The sequence below is a fragment of the Dendronephthya gigantea genome, unplaced genomic scaffold (assembly GCF_004324835.1).
Source record: "Dendronephthya gigantea isolate DGI-Jeju-01 unplaced genomic scaffold, DenGig_1.0 000007F, whole genome shotgun sequence".
In the NCBI taxonomy this organism is placed as follows: Eukaryota; Metazoa; Cnidaria; class Anthozoa; order Malacalcyonacea; family Nephtheidae; genus Dendronephthya; species Dendronephthya gigantea.
In genome coordinates this window covers 422,952-448,306 of record NW_021163017.1, presented here as the reverse complement: position 1 = coordinate 448,306, position 25,355 = coordinate 422,952, and the positions used below count along the sequence as shown (strand labels likewise).

The 25,355-nt window shown below is 38.4% G+C and overlaps 3 protein-coding genes across 5 annotated transcripts; 2 read left to right on the top strand and 1 right to left on the bottom strand.

Moving 5' to 3' along the window:
• Nucleotides 1-97: 97 nt before the first annotated feature.
• LOC114517259 lies at nt 98-24,725 on the bottom strand. Of its 2 annotated transcripts, XM_028536926.1 has the most exons (14): nt 24,656-24,725; nt 15,634-15,721; nt 6,541-6,661; nt 5,327-5,477; nt 5,110-5,175; nt 4,702-4,778; nt 4,259-4,442; nt 3,671-3,834; nt 3,413-3,586; nt 2,596-2,845; nt 2,324-2,481; nt 1,492-1,978; nt 705-1,351; nt 98-337 (listed from the first exon to the last, which is right to left on the bottom strand). In XM_028536926.1, the coding sequence occupies exons 4-14, from the start codon at nt 5,469-5,471 to the stop codon at nt 290-292; spliced, it is 2,400 nt and encodes a 799-aa protein (XP_028392727.1). In that variant the 5' UTR covers nt 5,472-5,477; nt 6,541-6,661; nt 15,634-15,721; nt 24,656-24,725; the 3' UTR covers nt 98-289. The 2 variants fall into 2 exon arrangements, with proteins under 2 accessions (XP_028392727.1, XP_028392728.1); XM_028536927.1 differs by lacking the exons at nt 15,634-15,721; nt 24,656-24,725 and having other exon boundaries at nt 6,541-7,630.
• Nucleotides 8,784-24,383, top strand: LOC114517255. Of its 2 annotated transcripts, none has more exons than XM_028536922.1 (12): nt 8,784-9,240; nt 18,625-18,793; nt 18,939-18,998; nt 19,329-19,577; nt 20,000-20,163; nt 20,507-20,680; nt 21,070-21,298; nt 21,570-21,727; nt 21,912-22,595; nt 22,774-23,199; nt 23,418-23,867; nt 24,175-24,383. In XM_028536922.1, exons 2-12 carry the CDS (start codon nt 18,670-18,672, stop codon nt 24,181-24,183), a joined length of 2,727 nt encoding a protein of 908 aa, XP_028392723.1. In that variant the 5' UTR covers nt 8,784-9,240; nt 18,625-18,669; the 3' UTR covers nt 24,184-24,383. The 2 variants fall into 2 exon arrangements, with proteins under 2 accessions (XP_028392723.1, XP_028392722.1); XM_028536921.1 differs by lacking the exon at nt 8,784-9,240 and adding an exon at nt 18,479-18,539.
• On the top strand, nt 11,934-15,430 carry LOC114517260. The gene is made up of 6 exons (XM_028536928.1): nt 11,934-12,107; nt 12,375-12,532; nt 12,706-13,389; nt 13,566-13,991; nt 14,211-14,660; nt 14,965-15,430. The coding sequence occupies exons 1-6, from the start codon at nt 11,963-11,965 to the stop codon at nt 14,971-14,973; spliced, it is 1,872 nt and encodes a 623-aa protein (XP_028392729.1). The 5' UTR covers nt 11,934-11,962; the 3' UTR covers nt 14,974-15,430.
• Nucleotides 24,726-25,355: the final 630 nt, after the last annotated feature.

The window sequence follows — 25,355 nt, the reverse complement described above, 5'->3', positions numbered from 1 at the left end:
AAGATTTTTGGGACAAAAACAACAAATGGACTCTCTCTGATAATTCTAACAAATTTTACTGAAAAAAATTATACAAAATGACAAACAAAAACAACTGTAAATTTTTTGACAATAACATATATACATGTTATTTTATAAGAATTGATAATGCAGGTCAAGCAGCTATAACTTTTCTTTTCCCCGACCATAGTCGCAGATGGCGGGCTGAGGCTGACCCAAAAAGACTACATTAGCTAGGAAATTAATAAACAGAAAAAAAGATAATGAAGTCAGGCTTCTTTTAATGAAATTATCTTCCGAAGTTGAATCCACCAAATCCATTTGAGGTCGGGCATGGCTGAAACAGATTAACATAATATATTTAACGCTCAGTTGTCTGAACTTGTGGTGTTATTTTAGTGATAAATAAATAGCTGGAATATTAAAATCAGTGGGAAAATGATCGTATATACACTGTTAATGATGAATTTGTTGGTCAATTGTCACGATTCATCGCTGAATATGTACAGTTATTGTTCAGCATATTGAGCTCTCTGTGTGGAGATTTGTTCAAACATTTATAGCCAATTGCTAGGAAGATCCTTTGCATTTTGCAACATGGAGTGTGACATTTCTCGCAGATATTACATAAACAACGAAGTAAAACAAAATGATTGAAAATGTTTACCGGCTGTAGATGCAGTTAAAAACGTTTAACAACCTACCTTCAAAGCGAGTATTCGCGCGATGAGCTCCTCCTTGTAGTTGAAAAAACCGACCAAACGTGCAGCAGAAATACCATACGAGCAATGTAGAAATTGCATATTTCCCTTGTCTTTTTCGCTGACTTCATTGATACAATCAGGTACAACAGAATCACACTTCGGGAGGATATCATTTACAGCCGACTCAATCAATCCAACATCTTTTGCATTTGCTGCCGAGGAGTACCCTCTACATTTGTAGTTTACGCAAATCCTTTTCTGTGTTATGGGGTCGTCCAGGTTACATTTTGTACAATTGTTTGCCATTACAAATTTCACGGTTGGAAGAGGCATTTCGACGTCCTTTTCAATGGTCGTCGCGTTTTCTCCAGTGCATTTGAACAAAGTACAGATTTTCTTCAAATCTCTGCCCGAAACCTCGCACAGAGGACACGTTTTCATGATCTCAAGAACTTGGCTTTCAAGTAAGACAGCTGTTTTGGCAATGCTAGCAACTGGTTGGTATGCGCAATACAGGGTGCAGGTGTCCTTTATGCTTTTTGGTGTGATTCTTGGGGGTGGGCATCTCCCCAGGAAGTGTGGGACCATATCTTCCGTTAAACCAGTTTTGTTCGCTTGCTTTACGATTTCTTTCGGCGTTGTATATCCTGCAAGAAAATACTAAAAAATTTCCAAATTTGATCTAACTTTTCATACTACATACAGACATAGAATAATAGTGCATGTTTTAACATTTATCACCGTCACTTCTCCTAGAAATATCCATATGGGTTGCCGAAGACATTACCTTTAATTTTCTCAGCGCAAACACGATAAAGTAAATCTTCACTGTTTAAGAGACAGTTGCTGTACCAGCCTTGATGAGTCGCTGTGGCATTCAAAATCGTAAAGAATTGATCTTGACTGGTATATGGGAATATACCTCTAGCAATACAACCATCCCGGTTCAACTTGTGTTTGCCAGTAGCATACTGGTAGAGCGCCGGGAAGGGTCGACGACCAATTCTACAGTCGGTTAGAACCGTCGATATGGCGTGTTGCTTGTCTGCCAGACAAGAATACTCGTAGTCAATGGACTTCAAAGCGATGATGAGTTCTCTTTGTAAATTAAGAAGCAAGTTATAGCCAGCAGTTGGGACCCTGTTAATGAAATCTACTATGACAGCTGCGACGGTAGCGTTTTTTGTGTTGGCATTGATCGTAAGGTTTCGAATTTCTTCGAACCACTGAGTACTTTGCTTGCTTTTCATCATAGCTCGAACCTTGGGCCACGCCTAAAACATTATCATAGACATAGATTGAATTGATCAGCGAATTTTTGCCGGTGTGGATTAACACGACTTTTCTAGAAGAGAGGGTCGTGTCGAAAGTCATGGTGCTTGAGTTGTAAATTCAAATATCGCCATTTATAATATTATTGATAAAATTCATTTGTAAGTACAAAAAATTCTACTGTCATCATGCACAAAAATGCTTATGTCAAACATTTATACACTCTTGGGCCCACATTTTTATAGGTGATTTCAATAGTTTTCGGGGTTTTTGGGACACTCTGTATGTATTACTGAGTGGTGTAGAACGAAAACTTGATATTTAAATGTAATTAAAGATTATTTTACCTGTGTCGTAACATTTTTCAACAATGGGTCTACTTGTGTCTGTTTTAAGCCCTCGATTTCATCGGCTTTCTCTGCCATTTTTTTGGCAGTATCCTGCATATCGTCAGCAATCGCATAACAGTTATTAATCTGAGTGTAGGCTGACCACACGGAAAGTGCTACAAATATAAGAAAAATATATTTACCAGTAAAAGATGCAGCATCAGTTTCATTCACGGTAATGGCCAAAATTCAGACTGTGCTAGTGTGGGCATGAGCGATCACATACTCACCTATGACGATGGCATTGACAAGTGGTGTTATAACATTATTGGTGATCTTCTCGACTTTAGAGACCCGTCTGTTCGCCTTGTCAGATAAATGAATGGCCTTGGCTGTTTGTTTGAGCTGTCTGTTGATATCTTTCGTTGTGTAGCCTTGCACATTTGCAAATTTGTTATGAAGTTTGGCGTTCGGGTTGAGTCTGCTCGTTCTCTGGTTCACAAAACGAGCTTCGAAATCTGATTTAAGATTTTTGGCGATCTATCGAATAAAAAAAATACCTCATTTAGTAGATCTACCACCATAGCCAACAAGAATAAACCTGAGAATATACGATGATCTATTTCGATGTAAATAGTTCAATTTTCACTGGAAGAAAACATTTGATGCATAAGATGCAGGTTCAGTAGTCATTTACAAGATGTATAGGAATATTTTTAAACTTTGTCTTATCCACCGTTTAAGCTAAACGCCTTTCGAACAACCGGCCTCTGTATTCTAAAAGCTCACTCAAACTCATTAAGTGGGAGATTTCAAGCTTTTCATAACTGTCTCCATGACCTTTTCTTCTCATAACGGTTTCCATGACATGTATTTTTAGTCGCACATAAGAGCTTGATTTTCAGCGTTTTATTTTAAATATCTTTCCATTGATCAAGAAAGAACTTTCTCGTTGATCAGTAATAACAAAATTTCCATCTCTATCATGCACTATCACTATTTTGAATACAGGCACTAATGTTCTTGTCGAGCTCTGGCCGGACTTCTCGGGCGCACAGCACACAGAAAACTGATGAACCTGGGAACGAGATTACCATGGAAACATACCTGGTTGATTGCGTGTCGTTCTTTGAAATAAGTGAATGCGTGTAGACCGAGTGGCAGTGCAGCAGAAAGTACAAAAACGCCTGTTCCATCCCAAGTCCACTTATCAAAGATTCCCGCGACTTCGGTGCTTGAGACGATTTCATCCAACGAGAGACGTTGATTTCTAATCAACCCCTGAAAAAATACGAATTCCCAATATTATTTGTTTATCTGCTAAATTTAAGAGCTGCCATTCTGATGACGCAGTGTATATATTACCGAAATGGCCACGCTGCTGTTTCTGAATTTCGACGCAAGTCTAACATCCATTCGTGCGATACTGAAGATTAATTCGTCAACTTTCTGATTGATTCTGTCAACCTCCGCAAAGATGCGTTGGTTGTTCAAACCTGCAGAGATTGCCTGTGTCGCCAGATTGAAGGCTAAACACGAAGTATATATAATTATAAGTTTAATAATTATATGTCAGTAGATAACAATGATGCCAATGGCACGAGTGGTTAACGAATGATGTCAGTGGATAACAAATTATGCCAATGGATAACAAATTATGCCTATGGATAACAAATTATGCCTGTGGACAACAAATGATGCCAATGGATAACAAATTATGCCTGTGGATAACAAATGATGCCAGTGGATAACAAATGGTGCCTGTGGATAACAAATGATGCCTGTGAATAACAAATTATGCCAATGGATAACAAATGATGCCAATGGATAACAATGATGCCTGTGGATAACAAATAATGTCAATGGATCACAAATGATGTCAATGGATCACAAATTATGCCAATGGATAGCAATGATGCCAGTGGATAACAAATTGTTTTATTACAGCTTTACCATCGCGTTGAATTGCATCCATTTTGTCTAATTTCCTTTTCACCTCCTCCTTTTCATATTTTACATACAATCTGTTAGTTTCTGGACCATGACAACTGGTAGGACAATCAGTAAGATAACGACATGTGGCAGTTACACATTTTCGCGGTTGGTAATCTTTGCACTTGCGTATGGCGTGGTATACCTAAAAATTGCCGGGAGAAGCGTTTTGTAACTGGGTTGCCAAAATTTGATCTCGACAGTATATTAAAGTATATTAGCCAAATACTCTTTTCCTACTGAAACCGATAAATCCTTCATTGTATATCAATATAGCGGTGTAACCCATCGTTTCAACTGCCATAACAAGATAGACTGATGGATAAAGATAGACTGATAGTTCATAGGGCGCATAATATGCTCCGCGGTATATATAATAGGTAGAAACGCAGCATTTTGCTCACCGTAGAAACGGTACTGAAAAGAAACGAGCCTCCAGCACCAAGAGATAAACCCGCTTTAATAGCGCTTCCAATTCGTCCTGAAAATGGATGATAAATTTAGAATATATTAGGATATAGCTAGATTTCAACCATTATACAGATTACAGAAGTCGGTTGTTCGAAAGGCGTTTATCTTAAACGGTGGATAAGGCCAAAGTTTAAAAATGACTCTCATACATCTTATGCATTAAATATGTTCTTCCATTAAAAACTGAACTATTTACATCGAAATATGTCAGCTCATGCAGTTGTACAATAAATAGGTAATTTTTTCATTTTGAACTTATCCATCGTGTGAGCTAAACGCCTTTCGAACAACCGGCTCCTAAAGTTTCAAAAATTTCAAATAGTATAAAATTACCAACTAACCGCGTTTCACCCTGGAATGTCCCTCAACAACACCAGTTTCCTTCAAGGAACCTGTTCCTTCAGTAGCTAAAAGCATGCAAAGAATGCTGAGACAAGTGATACTTTATGCAATCTCGGCAAAGCAAACCAAATCTGAGCGAGAATTTCAGGCTTCAATTTTGCCTTTATGCAGTAAAAAAAACGGCAAATGCCGACCTATATAGACAATATAGGCTACCTTCTGTATTTTCGTCGACTTTAATCCATCTCTTCTGCACCGTTTTCAAAGGTGTTTGCGGAACAAATGCAGCGCTTCGAGCAGCAGCGAAGTCGTGATTTACAACCAAAAAAATCAACACGAATGTCACGGTATGGCGAAACATCGCGATCTTTGAAATGTGAATAACAGGAAATAAACGTTTGACACTGCAGATAAAATACTATACTAAAACCACGCACACCAGCTAAAAGCTATGCCAATATAGTCAAATTTATGCAGTCACAATTTTAATAAAAAAAAAGTAAAGACTTTAATTAAAGAACATTTATGTGCAGTTAGGAGCATATTTTCGGTTTTATTAGTGATTGTATATAATTATATATATATATATTATATATATATATATATTATATATATATTTTATATATATATATGTATATATATATATATTATTTATATATATGTTATTCTGTGGGTAAGGCATGGAGTATGACGGCGAGAGCCTTTCACTACTCATGGATGTACTATGTAGCTAAGGACAGTCTGAATTAGTCAATCAGTTGATATTGATATATTTATTTAACATTTCATGGTGCGTTAGTTTCCTCTCTGCATGTATATTTGACTTTGTGTACTCTTAGGGTTATTTCCTGTTATTATTATACATGCATTTCCTCTTCTGCATGTTATTTTGAATATTCTAAAATTAAGTTATTTCCCCTACAGTAGATTGTATACTTATATAGACACGATGGCTTTGATTTTCAATCAACTCTACGGATGGTTCGATCGCTATGCCAGGATTTATACTTCGCTGTAAATATATTTACTTAAATCTTATTGAACTTTGGTCAAAATGTGAAATGTTTGGTAGATTTTCTCTACGATAAATAAAGGCCCTGTTACACTGGTGCAATTTCTCTTTCAACTTGCAATGCAATTCTTCTTTTGAGAGATGTAAATTTGGCAACTACCGAACTTTTGTCTTTATTACACTCCATGGCGTTTCTTGCACTTACATTTTGAAGACTCTTCACTAATTTACGCCTCTTAAAAGTAGAATTGCATTGCAAGTTGCAAGAAAAATTGCACCGTGTAACATCAGCAAGTCACCCAAACTTTTTAAACAAACTTTTTAAACTTTTATAAAACATTTTTCTAAACTGATCTTACTAGTGTATAAATGAACGGCGACGTACATTACAGCTAATCACAGTTAATAAAACACTTACCCAAATTTCACTTTCCTTCCTAGGTCTTCTTTTTAAAAACCTCTTTCCCAAAGCTGATCCCAAATGTGAAAGTTAACTCTGCCAGCGCGATTTATAACAGGGCCGTCAAGTAATCAATCAGCTAAACACACAATTTCCCTTTGTTTTAAAGTCATTAGTTATATCTGATTACACAGGAAACAAAGAAATATGTTTTGCCGAATGCTGATGAGCTTAAAATAAAAAGAGCTTTTTGCAATTCTGCTGTTTCCCCTACTAAGGAAATTTGTTCGCGCGAATAAGAAATTCGGCAATGTGATTGGCTATTCTTTATGCGACGATTTTTCTCGCCAACCAATTGCGTTGCCGAGTTTTGTTTTGGGCGTCGCTTCCAAGGAAAATGTGCTTAGCCCTCTAATTTATGATATTCAAATTGTAACCTTGATGTAAGATGAGCAAGGTTAGAACCTTCCAAGTTGTTGATCCAACCCCATGCATCTATTCGATCGTTGATTTCATACTGCGTATCATTTAAATGATTTAAAACTTTTACGTACGCACAAAAAACGCGACATTGGAGAACAGCCCTTAGGTTGGGCTCATAAAAAGAGTACGGTGTAAAAACCAGGCTAATGATCTGTTAATTAAGGCGTGTAGGCTAATGATCTGTTCAAATGCACGCCGTAGTTTTGTATTATATATACTCAATTCACTTCTGACGTATAGAATGTAGGCAGTGTATTGATAAAAACAGTGCTGTATGTGCCTTGAGTGATGTCACTGGACATGCATGTCAATGGACTATAAAGCATTCATCTTGATTGATCTTGAAGACAAGTAAAAATTAATTTTGTTTTATTGTCACGAAAACACTCGAAGAATTACACATCATTATTGAGATTCAGCATCCTTCCGTTGACTGTAATGAAATATAATTAAAAGAGGAGGAGGATGAATGTTTACTGGAGTATGCAACGTTTTTGAAAATATTTCGTCAGTCAACGTGATTTTGCCCTGCTATGTTGCTATATGAGTTTCACAAAATCGTTGTTTTCGACAACAAATAATCAAATATACCAAGCTATGCGCTAACAATTTGGCAGCCATCTGCAAGGAGCAGTTCCTCTTTGAAGCAGGGGAAACGTACGGGAAAAATATGCCATAAATTATTCGCGTGGGTGGGCTTGAAGGCGAACAAAATTAATTTAGAATGCATGTCTACGTAAGACAAAGATGTTAGTTATGCACTGCCCAGCAATAGTTATGATGCAAAACAAATAACTACTTTGATTTCCTGGCCTATCAAATTTCCTCCCCTGCATGTCGCTATGATGTAGATGAATTGAGTGGATTTTGCAGAGTAGGATTTCGAGAACGAGGCCTTGAGATATAATACCAGGTTTTTTGAAAGAAAATGTTGTTCAATTTAAAAAGGATGAGTTATTTTTTAAAAATGGGATGAATTTTGATAAGTGAATATGATTTTTGATCGAGTTCTGATCGCTGCATGCATGTGAATCTTCACTTCATTGGTTCATAGTTTAGCGTTATGACAACTAAAACTCGAGGACTCTTCTCTTGGGACTTGAGTGAGATCTAATCTTGAGCCGTGCTAATCCTGTGACGTCTCAACTGAATTGAAAAGATGGATTGACACTATTTGGTACAAAATCTCTTAAATATGTCGAATAAAGCACGCATGACAGAACTAAAGTTAAACATGCATGTCATCGTAACATGCAGGATCCAATTTTGTTAAATCTAATTCCCTTTTGACGTATGAAATGTACTGTGTAATTGATAAAACAGTACTGCGTGCATTTGCTTTAGTTCCCCCTTCAATATCGATTCAAAACAACAACCTATACGCCTGAATGTGAGTGGTATATTTATGAGCATGCTCGCAGGCTAATTTCTAAAATCTCATCGCAATATTCGTTTCATATATACATGCACTTGAGTCTTATGCACTATTTCTAAAATCTGGTTCGCATTTGGCATAAGTGTGGCCTCAGTGACGGTCTTCAATGGTAATATCTAAGGAGATATGGTTCACTGAAATCCAACCGTCAGTTGACTCAGTTTGGCGATTGAAATAATCTTTATCGCAAACAGCTCTAGGCAGGATTTTTCTCAGCTGTCAGATGTGTATGATGAGCTGTTAAAAGATGCATGATAAAGATATGCAGTTTTCTCTTTGAAATGTCGTGGACGTTACAAACGCCTTTATTACCAACAAGACGCAAATGCGCCGCGACTCGCCTTTCTCGCAATGACGAACTTCCGCCATTTTTGCGTACTTTCAATTATCCCACACATGCATTCAAACAAACGAAACAATGTGAAAAGACTCAAACCCACTTTCCGTATTTGCAGAATATAAATTTTCTCCTTAAAAATTATTGTCGCTGTTAGGTGTCTCATGCTAAGAAATTTTAGTGAAAATTAAACAAAAATAAAATGAGGGAATATTGGTCATAATAGGAAAGGGTATGATCAGCGCGCGCGGTGAGCATGCTTTATTGGAAAAACAATATCAGCGCTATTTCCTCTGAACTTGGAATAAAAATGGCAATGCATGACACATTATTCTGCTGACAGTCATTTCCCCTGACTTACTCAATAAATACACGTCCATCATTCAGATGGTCACAACAATATTCACTTACACAAAGAGGCTAGTCGTCTGCGCTGCCTAATTTGAAAGTCGCGCCTGATTAGGTATGTGCATGTGATATGTGGCTAAAATTTAGTAAAAATCCTTTTCATCTAGAAGAGACGAATCATTAACGCTTGTGTTTTCTAGGGTGATAAAGAAATCGCAAGACTGAAAATTTACTTCGCGTGAAAGATGTTTTGTTTTACGCGAACATTGATAACAATATTTCTGCTGTTAAATCATAACAATCCTGCAGCATCTCGGAGCATCGAAGGGGCCAAAAAGCAAGTGAAGGAAGAAAAACGCGATCATGAAGGTAACGCGAGCGATAGCAACCATGCAAAGCATGAGTACATATAGGCCGCTATGGTACGCTTTGGTATTCAGTTCAGGCCGCTGGTATTCTGCACCACACAATGCCTCTATAATTGCCGTTTTGATCTTTCTTACGTTTTAGAGACAGCTACAGCTGCAAGAAACCAGACAGGTTCATCAGTGGCACACTCCCGCCAAAAACGTAAGTGTTTATACAAAAGCGTGAAGTGTTATACCGTAATAACCGCGTATAAAGAAAACTCCTAACAATATCACCACCGAGACTGAGTGTTCAAGTCTTTTCCTGGCGGTCAACTGAATCAAATTTTACTCATATGCCATGATCTTCGTGCGTGCACACAAACAAGCACGTATAATCAAAGAGGATTAAAACGCTCGAAAACTCATCCAAAACGTCATTTTGAAAAGTCGAACTGCATGCTTATTAAAATGTTATTTGTACTGCATGGTTGGCTACAAGAGGCAGGTTGATCCATCAACTAATATTCACCTTTGTACCATTAAAGGAGGATGGGGGACTGCTTTTAAAATTGCCGCGGCAGGAAGCTTTGCAGCCAGCACTGGTGTCACCATATACACACAGATAACAAAGTGCAACGACTTCTATCCGGTGCCATGCGATAAGCAGCCATCATGTGAAATTTACGATTGTCCAGATGTTTGTAAAACACCAGATGTCAATGATCAATACTTGCGAGATCAGAAAGTCGAAATTAATGAATTACTTGATGAAATGGATGTTACAACATTGAATGGTATGAACACGATACACATCATATACAGCAGGGGTGGGTTGTGGAAACAGGGGCGTAGAATGATGTTGAGGAATGGGGACAGAAATGTGGGGGGGGGGTGCTCATGAACCGCCAAGCGAGAAAATTTAATTGATCCGGGTCCTCGAAAATAGCCACTTCGAAGGACACGTGTGTGTCACTACACATAAACTGTTATACAATTTCGGCTACTCAGTTTGAGTTGCAAGGCACTTTCGTTCGGAAAACTGTGTCATTGGGAGGGGGGGGGATATTCGGCCTCCTCCATATATATTTATTCGCCCCCCACATACTTCCAACGCCAATGATGTACTTGAGTGGAAGGAGAAAGAAAGTTTGGTGAAGAGGACAAGGGTCCCTTTGTGGTTGCTGGTGGTTATAATAATACTGGCGATGACACTGATCATGCATGTCATCATGATTATAATGACAATATTGGTACGGAGTGATCATGATGCAAAATGATGACAATGATAATGACAATCATGACAATGACATCATCAATAATTGTGATTATGGTAGAACTGTGATACTGACATAGTTGTAGTTTAGGATGGATAGTTGTAGTTTAGGATGGATAGTTGTAGTTTAGGATGGATAGTTGTAGTTTAGGATGGATAGTTGTAGTTTAGGGTGGATAGTGCTAGTTTATTGTGGTATGATTATTAGTAGTGTTTATGGTTTATTTGTTCTGTCGTTATTTGACCAAACAGGAAATCGACGCTTAACGAAAGTAAATTGCTGTTTTTTTTATATTTAGCCCAGCAACTGGCATTAGATTCGCAAAGTGTGAGTCTTGCCACGGAACAGATTTATAATAAAATAGACAACATTAATGGCAAGGTTGATCGATTCATGTACGCCTTAGCACAAGCAGATCGTAACGTGAGCGCAGAATATGCAGCGAGATCAGTAGAAATCCAGGTATAAGATTGATTTTAAAGTTTCAAAAAACACGAAATTCTGTTTCGGTTCGGTTCCTTACTATCCGTAGCTATAGCCATCCATGAGTTACTCTTACATTCAAACTCAGGGGAATAAAAACAGTAAGAAAACGGAATCTGACGGAGCCCTGGTAAAAAATTAAGCAAGCTTCCCTCTTCAATTACAATGTGATAACGTAGTAACCCTATATACCCCACATAACCTAACTCCATTGCAGTATACTCTAGGGGGAGGGGGGAACTAATGTTTTCGGTATCAAAAGTCCACTAATGCTTCTCCTTAACTCAGGCTTTATTAAGAGATGCGCGATTCAGCATTGACGATATAGTTGGTAGAGGTGAGGTTGAAGGAATGTTTGATCGATGGACTTGGGAGGGAGATGGGCTGTTAACGCTGTCTTTAGCTTTGCCGATTGGAGCCAAAATGACACAAATGGTTAGACAAAGATACGCCGTCAATAAGGTAACCGAGAAACGTATCATTCTTAAACAATTCTTCTGCAGGCCTCAGGTCTTTCATGAATTGATGATAATAATGCTATGTTTTGTAAATAAATCCTAAACACACAATTTAATCTTTGAGATTCGATTCAATTCTAATTCGATTCAAACAATATTTTATTTAACCATTTTCAGATGTATTCAACGATGAAAGCTGATTTTATAGCAAAAGTTGACGCGCAAAACAAAAAAAAAAAGGAGGCAGTCTTTATAAGTCATTCCGACATGATATGTGGGTGAAAAGTCTTCGAAACCCCCATGTTAAAGCTCACCTTAAACAATGTGCCAAACTAGAATACAAGGCCCAGGTAGCACAACAAACACCAAACAAATGGGCAACAAGAGTAAATTTAGCAGTAAACGCAATAGTTACAGGTAATCTTCATTATCATCAACATCGTCATTACTATGATTACCATCATCACCAATATAATGATTATCATAATCACCAATATCATCATCAACAATATAATCATCATTATTGTTATAATATCATCATCATATTGATTACGATCATTATCATCATCATCACCAATATAATTTTAATCATCATCATGATTTTAATTATTGTTGTCAGGATCTTGATTACTATCTGATAGAGTTAACAAAAGCTAATACTTTTCTTTCTTCTATGTACCACAGCATTAAGTATTTGGAGCATATGGGAAGCAGTATGGAGTTGTATTGATGTTGCAAACAACCTGCGAGATGATGCCCTTAAAATAGCTGAACAACGGGACGAAATCGAGGGAATCAATCAGAACGAGCTTCTTCCACTTTGGGAAGAAGTTCAAACTGAGGTAATTGATAAGTATGGTATATACTCCACATATATTTTTCAATGGTCAGAAGTCAACTGGATCGGGCAAGTTTAATCGTGTGTGCAGTATTAACAGCCTTTTCATGTAGAATGAAATTGGCATGAATCAGCCGCATATGAAGCTCTGCATCTAATTTTTATCCTCCATTCTAGTCCTGGGGAGGAGTTAAGGAGATGCTCGCGGGTGAAAACATGACAGTATGGTTGGACGAAATAAAGAATCTCACTCTTAATGCTGCAGATCCGAACATCACGACAGCAGACACAATCGATCGTTTTATTGATAACATTGAAGCGGCTGGTGTTGATGAAACAATGACAATGCAAAACGACCTCATTGAAGCCTTGGATAGCATCGGTTACAAGTACGATTGCTTAGGAGATAAAATCCACGCTATAAATACTGTCATAACCGATTGCAAAGCTGGCGACAACACCCTTGAAAACCTTTACAATGAAGTGGCTGTTGTCAAAAACGAGCTGAACAGAGATGACTGTGTGGACGATGATATGGTGCCGTACACGTCTCTTGAACAGTTTCGAACGATAGTTGATGCATTTGCAGAGCACGAGGGGGACTGGTCCAGCACTTGTTTATTGAACAGTCCTAGTCTTAGCTACCAGATTTGCAATGAAAATCTGCAAGGTTTCGACAACAATGCCATCGTCGAGAATGTGAATATCACGGATGTCACACTTGAAGTAGTGGAAACGATCCTAGCACAATGTCCCGACCCTGATATCACCCCCACTTCCATTTCGACGACATGCACTCTGTACTGCTTATACAGCACTGTCGCAGAAATCGCACCTCAAGCACTATTGAAAGAGTACCAGGTAAGATGATAAAGACGAACGTTCAATGAGGTATTTTTATATCTTTACGAAGAACGGCCTGGAAAACATGGCCAAGAAATGAAATATTGTGATATTCATTAAATGCGAATCGACCTGAATTTCCATGATGAATGATGATGGCAAAAAAGCGTGACCACAACTTCCTTTTCTCTTAGGTAGAAAGTGTGATCGAGGATTGTCCAATTTGTAGCTTTGAATATAAAGATGTGACGGAGATTTGCAAACAGCACTACTGCGACTCTGTGAATACCACCGTCATCATGGACGAGGTTGAACTACCGCGTCCAACTGTGGAATACGTTATCGCAAACAACTGCTCTTCAAAATGCATCATCTATGACGAAGACGTGAAAGAGGAAATTTGTGAAGACAGCGAATGCAAAGGAATAACTTCGAGTACCATTGCTGATGACGTCAGCTATCCAGAGACGGCAGTCAATGACGTCATATCCAATTGTGATACCATCTTGCCGACCTGTCCCCCGATTGACAGCACTACAATAGGCCAAATTTGCCTCTTATATTGTCTCCTAGTTCCTACCCAAACTATTGCAGAAACTGTCACCGTGAAAGACACCCGGGTAAGTCCCATATCATCTATAGGAATATAGTTTAAAAAATATATAGCAATATAGAGAAAAAGGTCGGTGGAGGAAGATAGAAATATAGTTCAGGCTCAAAGGGGATTTGAATAGGTAGGGTAACCCGATTTGGACCCGAATAAGCAATGTTGAAAACTGAGGCTGAATGGAAATATTTTCGCAAGTGCAATAAAGCTTTCCTTCCAATATTTTCTTCAGGTTGAAGAGGTGATAGAGGATTGTCCCATATGCCATTACTCCGGGAGCGAAGCGGAAGAAATCTGTCACAAGTATTATTGTGAATCGGTAAACACCACGAGCATTGTGAGCGATGTTGAACTGCCGCTTCCAACGGTGGAGTACGTGATCGCCAACGAATGCGGGGGAAAATGCGTCATTGATGACGATGACTTGAAAAAGCAAATCTGCGAGGAATACAAGTGCAACGATAAATCAGCTGCTACCATAGCCGCTGACATCAGCTATCCAGAGCAAGCCGTGAATGACGTCATTCCTAATTGCGACACCATTCTTCCGGATTGTCCTGGGATCGACGATGCAACGAAAGCTAGCATCATACAGTTAGGTTGTTCTTTTGGTATTCCAGCAAGTGTGATTGCAGCATCGTTTAGTCTTACAGTGGCAGAAGTACAAGCCATTCTCGACGAGGTGAGTATGTTAACTCATAAAGGCCATGTTACATGGTGCAATTTTTCTTGCAACTTGCAATGCAATTCTACTTTTGAGAGTTGCAAATGAGTGAAGAGTTCTCAAAATGTAAGTGGAAATGCAATGGAGTGTATAAAGACAAAAGTTTGGTAGTTGCTAAATTTACATCAGTCCCAAAGGTAGAATTGCATTGCAAGTTACAAGAAAAATTGCACCATGTAACTTGGCCTTAAGCAAATAAATAAGCTAGTATTTTCATGTTCACATTCATCTAACTAACCGAATTGTGTTTTCTATTTTTCAGAACTGTTAACTACGATGAAACGTCACCTGCGTCTTTACTGACTGGTCTGATTGTACAAATTATCTACGCGAACATAGTTGTGTGTAGTATTGCCGGCTTAGTCGGTCTGTAGTAGTTTTTTAGTCTTGCTTGCACATGCCCATTGCATGAATGAAGTAATTTTGTCAGCGTAATTGTCTTTTAATAAATTTATGAAAAAAACCCTGTTTGGAAATCATTGTAATATTTTATTCATATTACGAATGTCTTCTGTCAATTCTTCACCGTAGAAAGCAGTAATGCGGTAAAGAGGTCTTAAAAATTCCATGCTCAGTTAATCCTAAATACACAAAAATCTTTGAGATTAGATTAGGATTATGTCATAGATTCGGGTTATGGTTGACTATGGTTAACCCAGGGGATAATAAAATCACTGGATAGGAAACTATAGTCACGTGGGGTGCTTAGGGACATTTTGATTGGTCGAAACGCGTTTTTCATGTTTTTAAAATAGCTGAAAGCTTGTCTTTTAACTATCCATGGTTAACCTTAATTCTAAATCAAATTTTAAGGATTAAATTCGTGTTTAGGATTTACTAAACAAGGAATAATTACGGATTAGCTGATCGCAGAGGCTCGCATGCAGCGTGGCCCTGGGGACAAGACTAAAATGCATCGTAAATTACTCACTGTTTACTTGATTCTCCCCAGCCTCCATGATGCATGTGCTCGTTCCCTTGTCTGTATTTTCAGGCCACATTAACACGAGGTTTTAACACTATATTTTGCAAGATAAATAAAAATTGCTTAAAGCATAACGTTGTTCAATCTGTAGCATGCGATTGTACAACAAATTAGATTTTAGCTTTTACGTGTGAAATTTGCGTGGACAAAGTTAAAATGGGTTGTTTCTATAATTTTATTACAATGTATTGGTTCATTAATGGACTTATCACCGGCCAAATCTGCCCCACAATATTCCCCTTATAGGCTTAGCATTTTGCGGTTGAATCAAGGTTAATTTTAAAGTTAATTCTAAGTTAAAATGGTAAGTTCGGTCAGTTAGTTGGTTAACTAGTTTGGTTAAGAGTTTGGTCATATTGAAATATTACAAAATATGAAACTGAATGCCCTCACACACCGCTTAAACGGTGACGAATTCTTTTTTGCCAGGAGAGTTAGGCCCACTTTATTAGCCAGTTCTGTTGGGGCTGCTTCCACTGTCGCGTTTTTTGTACGTACATGCACGGAAAAGCTTACAACCCTCTAAGTTGTTGTATAAATATTTTTATGCCAGAGAAAATACACCAAATCACCAACAGAATCCATCCCTATGCATCTATTCAATCGTTGATTTCATACTGCGTATCATTTAAATGATTTAAACTTTTACGTGTGTTAATGTACGCACAAAAAACGCGACGGTTGAAAGCAGGCCATGTAGGTTGGGCTGATGAAAAGTACGTTGTAAAAACCAGGCTAATGATCTGTTAATTAAGGCGTGTAGGCTAATGATCTGTTCAAATGCACGCCGTAGTTTTGTAGTATATATACCCAATTCACTTCTGACCGTATAAAATGTGTAGGCAGTGTATTGATAAAAACAGTGCTGTATGTGCCTTGAGTGATGCACACATTACATGCATGTCAATGGACTATAAAAGCATCCATCTTGATTGATCTTGAAGACAAGTAAAAATTAATTTTATTTTCTTGTCACGAAAACACTCGAAGAATTACACATCATTATTGAGATTCAGCATCCTTCCGTTGATGTTGTAATGAAATATAATTAAAAGAGGAGGAGGATGAATGTTTACTGGAGTATGCAACGTTTTTGAAAATATTTCGTCAGTCAACGTGATTTTGCCTTGCTATGTTGCTATATGAGTTTCACAAAATCATTGTTTTCGAGAACAAATATACTAAGCTATGCGATAACAATTTGGCAGCCATCTGCAAGCAGCAATTCCTCTTTGAAACAGGGGAAACGTACGGGAAAAATATGCCATAAATTATTCGCGTGGGTGGGCTTGAAGGCGAACAAAATTAATTTAGAATGCATGTCTACGTAAGACAAAGATGTTAGTTATGCACTGCCCAGCAATAGTTATGATGCAAAACAAATAACTACTTTGATTTCCTGGCCTATCAAATTTCCTCCCCTGCATGTCGCTATGATGTAGATGAATTGAGTGGATTTTGCAGAGTAGGATTTCGAGAACGAGGCCTTGAGATATAATACCAGGTTTTTTGAAAGAAAATGTTGTTCAATTTAAAAAGGATGAGTTATTTTTTAAAAATGGGATGAATTTTGATAAGTGAATATGATTTTTGATCGAGTTCTGATCGCTGCATGCATGTGAATCTTCACTTCATTGGTTCATAGTTTAGCGTTATGACAACTAAAACTCGAGGACTCTTCTCTTGGGACTTGAGTGAGATCTAATCTTGAGCCGTGCTAATCCTGTGACGTCTCAACTGAATTGAAAAGATGGATTGACACTATTTGGTACAAAATCTCTTAATATGTCGAATGAAGCATGCATGATAGAACTAAAGTTAAACATGCGTGCATGTGATCCAGCTAACATGCAAGATCCAATTTTGTTAAATCTAATTCACTTTTGACGTATGATACGCACTGTGTAATTGATAAAACAGTACTGCATTTGCTTTAGTTCCCCCCCGTGTGTGGTATATTTATGCATAAGCATGCTCGCAGGCTAATTTCTAAAATCTCATAACAATATTCATATCATATATACATGCACCTGAGTCTTATGCGCTATTTCTAAAATCTCGTTCGCATTTGGCGTAAGCTAAGTGTGGCCTCAGTGACGGCCTTCAATGGTAATATCTAAGGAGGTTCACTGAAATCCAACCATCAGTTGGGCGATTGAAATAATCTTTATCGCAAACAGCTCTAGGCAGCTGTCAGACGTGTATGATGAGCTGTTAAAAGATCGCAGAATGCGTATTCAGAAGAAAAATTGAACCATTTAGAGTTATTTAATATACAGTTTTTAATTTGAAATCTCGTGGACGTACAAACGCCTTTATTACCAACAACACGCAAATGCGCCGCGAGCCCGCGACTCGCCTTTCTCGCAATGACGAACTTCCGCCATTTTTGCGTACTTTCAATTATCCCACACATGGATTCAAACAAACGAAACAATGTGAAAAGACGAATTCCAAAACCCACTTTCCGTATTTGCAAAATATAATTAATTTGAGAATATTTTCTCCTTTAAAAATATTGTCGCTGTTAGGTGTCTCATGTTAAAAAATTTTAATAGAAATTAAACAAGAAGAGGGATTGAGGGAATGAATGAGGAATATTGGTCAATTTAAGGAAAGGGTTTAATTAACGCCGGTGAGCGCGCTTTATTGGAAATAACAATTCAGCGCCATTTCCTCTGCACTTGGGATAAAAATGGCAATGCATGACACAACATTCTGCTGACAGTCATTTCCCCTGCCTTACTCAATAAATACACGTCCATCATTCAGATGGTCACAACAATATTCACTTACACAAAGAGGGAGACCAGCCGTCTGTGCTTCCTAATTTGAAAGTCGCGCCTGATTAGGTATGTGCATGTGATATGTGGCTAAAATTTAGTAAAAATCTTTTTCATCTAGAAGAGACGAATCATTAACGCTTGTGTTTTCTAGGGTGATAAAGAAATCGCAAGACTGAAGTTTTACTTCGCGTGAAAGATGTTTTGTTTTACGCGAGCATTGATAACAATATTTCTGCTGTTAAATCATAACAATCCTGCAGCATCTCGGAGCATTGAAGGGGCCAAAAAGCAAGTGAAAGAAGAAAAACGCGATCATGAAGGTAATGCGAGCGATAGCAACCATGCAAAGCATGAGGACATATAGGCCGCTATGCATGGTACGCTTTGGTATTCAGTTCAGGCCGCTGGTATTCTGCACCACACGATGCCTCTATAATTGCCGTTTTGATCTTTCTTACGTTTTAGAGACAGCTGCAGCTGCAAGAAACCAGACAGGTTCATCAGTGGCACACTCCCGACAAAAACGTAAGTGTTTATACAAAAGCGTGAACTGTTTGCCGTCTCAATATACCGTAATAACCGTATAAAGAAAACTCCTAACAATATCACCACCGAGACCACCAAGTCTTTTCATGGCGGTCGACTGAACCAAATTTTACTCATATGCCATGATCTTCTTGCATATATACAAACAAGCACGTATAATCAAAGAGGATTAAAACGCTCGAAAACTCATCCAAAACGTCATTTTGAAAAGTCGAACTGCACGCTTAATAAAATGTTATTTGTACTGCATGGTTGGCTATAAGAGGCAGGTTGATCCATTAACTAATATTCACCTTTTTACCATTAAAGGAGGATGGGGGGCTGCTTTTAAAATTGCCGCGGAAGGAAGCTTTGCAGCCAGCACTGGTGTCACCATATACACACAGATAACAAAGTGCAACGACTTCTATCCGGTGCCATGCGAGAGGCAGCCATCATGTGAAACTTACGATTGTCCAGATGTTTGTAAAACACCTGATGACAATGATGAATACTTGCGAGAACAGAAAGTCGAAATTAATGAATTGCTTGATGCAATGGACATTACAACATTGAATGGTATGAACACGATGCACATCATATACAGCAGGGGTGGGTTGTGGAAAGCAGGGGCGTAGAATGATGTTGAGGAATGGGGGGGAATTGGGGGCGGGGAGGGGGGAGGGGGCCGCCCACGAGGCGCCAAGTGAGAAAATTTAAATTCCTCTGGGTCCTCGAAAATCGCCATTTTGAAGGACAGGTATATGTGTTACTACACTGTCACATAAACTGTTATACAATTTCAACCACTCAGTTTGAGTTTCAAAACATTTTCGTTCGGAATACCGTTTCGTTGGGAGGGGCGGAGTGGATAGTTGTAGTTTAGATATTGTGATATGAATATTAGTAGTGTTTATGCTTTATCTGTTCTGTCCTTATTTGACCGCCAAACAGGAAATCGACGCTTAACGAAAGTAAACGGCTGTTTTTTTATATTCTAGCCCAGCAACTGGCATTAGATTCGCAAAGTGTGAGTCTTGCAACGGAACAGATTTATAATAAAATAGATAACATTAATGGCAAGGTTGATCGATTCATGTACGCCTTAGCACAAGCCGATCGTAACGTCAGCGCAGAATATGCAGCGAGATCAGTAGAAATCCAGGTATAAGCTTGATTTTAAAGTTTCAAAATGCCATACAGGGAGCGTTCCTTTAAAACACGAAATTCTGTTTTGGTTTGGTTCTTTACTATCCGTAGCTATAGCCATCCATGAGTTACCCTTGCATTCAAACTTTGAGAATAAAGACAGTGAGAAAACGGAATCTGAGGGAGCCCTGGTAAAAAATTAAGCAAGCTTCCCTCTACAATTACAATGTGATAACGTAGTAACCCTATATACCCCACATAACCTAACTCCACTGCAGTATACTCCGGGTAGGGGGGGGGGGGTCACTAATGTTTTTAGTATCAAAAGTCCACTAAATAAATGCTTCTCCTTAACTCAGGCTTTATTAAGAGATGCGCGATTCAGCATTGACGAAATAGTTGGAAGAGGTGAAGTTGAAGGAATGTTTGATCGATGGACTTGGGAGGGAGATGGGCTGTTAACGCTGTCTTTAGCTTTGCCGATTGGAGCCAAAATGACAGAAATGGTTAGACAAAGATACGCCGTCAATAAGGTAACCGAGAAACGTATCATTCTTAAACAATTCTTCTGCAGGCTGAGGTCTTTGATGAATTGATGATAATAATGCTACTATGTTTTGTAAATAAATCCTAAATACACGAATTTAATCCTTGAGATTAACTTAGGGTTAGGATTAGGTCTTAGATTAAGCTTATGGTTGACTAACGTTAACCTTAATCCTAAATCTAACCTTAATCACTGTTTAACATACGCTGGATTGACAGATCATTGACACACAGGAAGTGTGGCAATATAGTTTGATAGTTAGCGGGATAACAGCATGAGAGCATAAAACTTGGCTTGAACTATGAAAATACTATCTTGTAACCTTATATACCTTCACCATTCGATTCAAACAATATTTTATTTAACCATTTTCAGATGTATTCAACGATGAAAGCTGATTTTATAGCAAAAGTTGACGCGCAAAAAGGAGGCAGTCTTTATAAGTCATTCCGACATGATATGTGGGTGAAAAGTCTTCGAAACCCCCATGTTAAAGCTCACCTTAAACAATGTGCCAAACTAGAATACAAGGCCCAGGTAGCGCGTCAAACACCAAACAAATGGGCAACACGATTAAATTTAGCAATGAACGCAGCAGTTGCAGGTAAATCTTCATCATCATCAACATCGTCATTACTATGATTACCATCATCACCAATATAATGATTATCATAATCACCAATATAATTATCATCATCACAAATATAATTATCATTATTCTTATAATATCATCATCATATTGATTATGATCATTGTCATCATCATCACCGACATAATTTTCATTATCATGATTTTAATTATTGTTGTCAGAATCTTGATTACTATCTGATAGAGTTAACAAAAGCTAATACTTTTCTTTCTTCTATGTACCACAGCATTAAGTATTTGGAGCATATGGGAAGCAGTATGGAGTTGTATTGATGTTGCAAACAACCTGCGAGATGAGGCCCTTAAAATAGCTGAACAACGGGACGAAATCGAGGGAATCAATCAGAACGAGCTTCTTCCGCTTTGGGAAGATGTTCAAACTGAGGTAATTGATAAGTATGGTATATACTCCACATATATTTTTCAATGGTCAGAAGTCAACTGGATCGGGCAATTTAATCGTGTGTGAAGTATTAACAGCCTTTTCATGTAGAATGAAATTGGCATGAATCAGCCGCATATGAAGCTCTGCATCTTGAGCGAAATTAATTTTTATCCTCTCATTCTAGTCCTGGGGAGGAGTTAAGGAGATGCTCGCGGGTGAAAACATGACAGTATGGTTGGAAGAAATAAAGAATCTCACACTTAATGCTGCAGATCCGAACATCACGACAGCGGACACAATCGATCGTTTTATTGAAAACATTGAAGCGGCTGGTGTTGATGAAACAATGACAATGCAAAACAACCTCATTGAAGCCTTGGATAGCATCGGTTACAAGTACGATTGCTTAGGAGATAAAATCCACGCTATAAATACTGTTATAATCGACTGCAAAGCTGGCGACGACACCCTTGAAAACCTTTACAATGAAGTGGCTGTTATCAGAAACGAGCTGAACAGAGATGACTGTGTGGACGATGATATGGTGCCGTACACGTCCATTGAACAGTTTCGAACGATAGTTGATGCATTTGCAGAGCACGAGGGGGACTGGTCCAGCACTTGTTTATTGAACAGTCCTAGTCTTAGTTACCAGGTTTGCAATGAAAATCTGCAAGGTTTCGACAACAATGCCATCGTCGAGAATGTGAATAACACGGATGTCACACTTGAAGTAGTGGAAACGATCCTAACACAATGTCCCGACCCTGATATCACCCCCACTTCCATTTCGACGACATGCACTCTGTACTGCTTGTACAGCACTGTCGCAGAAATCGCACCTCAAGCACTATTGAAAGAGTACCAGGTAAGATAGTAAAGACGAACGTTCAATGAGGTATTTTTATATCTTCACGAAGAACGGCCTGGAAAACATGGCCAAGAAAACCAGCTTTTCGTTATATTCATTAAATCCGAATCGACCTGAATTTCCATGATGCATGATGATGGCAAAAAAGCGTGACCGCAACTTTTTTTTCTTTTAGGTAGAAAGTGTGATCGAGGATTGTCCAATTTGTGACTTTGAATATAAAGATGTGACGGAGATTTGCAAACAGCACTACTGCGATTCTGTGAATACCACCGTCATCATGGACGAGGTTGAACTACCGCGTCCAACTGTGGAATACGTTATCGCAAACAATTGCTCTTCAAAATGCATCATCTATGACGAAGACGTGCAAGAGGAAATTTGTGAAGACAGCGAATGCAAAGGAATAACTTCGAGTACCATTGCTGATGACGTCAGCTATCCAGAGACGGCAGTCAATGACGTCATATCCAATTGTGATACCATCTTGCCGACCTGTCCCCCGATTGACGATACTACAAAAGGCCAAATTTGCCTCTTATATTGTCTCCTAGTTCCTACCCAAACTATTGCAGAGACTGTCACCGTGAAAGACACTCGAGTAAGTTTCCATATTATCTATTGGAATATAATTTAAAAAATATATAGCAATATAGGGAAAAAGGTCGGTGGAGGAAGATAGAAATATAGTTCAGGCTCAAGGGGATTTGAATAGGTGGGGTAACCCGATTTGGACCCGAATAAGCAATGTTGAAAACTGAGGCTGAATGGAAATATTTTCCCAAGTGTAATAAAGCTTTCCTCCCAATATTTCTTCAGGTTGAAGAGGTGATAGAGGATTGTCCCATATGCCATTACTCCGGGAGCGAAGCAGAAGAAATCTGTCACAAGTATTATTGTGAATCGGCAAACACCACGAGCATTGTGAGCGATGTTGAACTGCCGCTTCCAACGGTGGAGTACGTGATCGCCAACGAATGCGGGGGAAAATGCGTCATTGATGACGATGACTTGAAAAAGCAAATCTGCGAGGAATACAAGTGCAACGATAAATCCGCTGCTACCATAGCCGCTGACATCAGCTATCCAGAGCAAGCCGTGAATGACGTCATTCCTAATTGCGACACGATTCTTCCGGATTGTCCTGGGATCGACGATGCAACGAAAGCTAGCATCATACAGTTAGGTTGTTCTTTTGGTGTTCCAGCAAGTGCGATTGCAGCATCGTTTAGTCTTACAGTGGAGGAAGTACAAGCCATTCTCGACGAGGTGAGTATGTTAACGCATAAAGGCCATGTTACATGGTGCAATTTTTCTTGCAACTTGCAATGCAATTCTACTTTTGAGAGTTGTAAATGAGTGAAGAGACTTCAAAATGTAAGTGTAAGAAACGCCATGGAGTGTATAAAGACAAACGTTTGGTAGTTGCTAAATTTACATCAGTCTCAAAAGTAGAATTGCATTCCAAGTTGCAAGAAAAATTGCACCGTGTAACAGGGCCTTAAGCAAATAAATAAGCGAGTATTTTCATGTTCACATTCACCTAACTAACCGAATTGTGTTTTCTATTTTTCAGAACTGTTAACTACGATGAATCGTCATCTGCGTGTATGCGTCTTTACTGACTGGTCTGATTGTACAAATTATCTACACGAACATAGTTGTGTAGGACAGCCGGTTTAGTCTGTAGTAGTTTTTTAGTTTTCAAGTCTTGCTTGCACATGCCCATTGCATGAATGAAGTAATTTTGTTAGCGTAATTGTTTGTTAATAAATTTATGAAAAAACCCTGATTAAAAGTCATTGTGATATTTTAAATTCATATTACGAATGCCTTCTGTCAATTCTTCGCCGTAGAAAGCAGGAATGCTAAAGACGTCTTAAAAACACCATGCTCAGTTAATCCTAAATACACCAAATCTTTGAGATTAGATTAGGATTAGGAAGTTCATGTTTAGGATTTACTAAACAAGGAATAATTACGGATTAGCTGATCGCAGACGCTCGCATGCAGCGTGGCCCTGGGGACAAGACTAAAATGCATCGTAAATTACTCACTGTTTACTTGATTCTCCCCAACCTCCATGATGCATGTGCTCGTTCTCTTGTCTGTATTTTCAGACCACATTAACACGAGGTTTCAAGTTTCAACACTATATTTTGCAAGATAGATAAAAATTGCTTCAAGCATAACGTTGTTCAATCTGTAGCATGCGATTGTACAACAAATTAGATTTTAGCTTTTACGTGTGAAATTTGCGTGGACAAAGTTAAAATGGGTTGTTTCTATAATTTTATTACAATGTATTGGTTCACTAATAGACTTATCACCGGTCAAATCTGCCCCACAATATTCCCCATTTAGGCTTAGCATTTTGTGGTTGAGTCAAGGTTAATTTTAAAGTTAATTTTAAGTTAAAATGGTTAGTTCGGTTGGTTAGTTAGTTAATGGTTAGTTAGTTTTGTAACTTTGGTTAGTTCGGTCATACTGAAATTTTTCCAGCGAGGATACTTCATATAAGTAGAGATTTCCCCTCGTAAGTGGCACGTAAAAAAGAGGTTTTGTTGCCCATTTCAATCAATTACGCGCAGTGTTTATTGTTATAAGCGTTATAAAGAGCATATACTGCATTTGTTCTTAACACAACAAAGAGAACAAAAATTCTTTCTTGTTTCAATGGTTATAGTGAGTTGACAAAAATGAAGCGCCAGGTCTAAAATTTGTCAAATAAGAGTGTCTTTACACTATGAGAACACG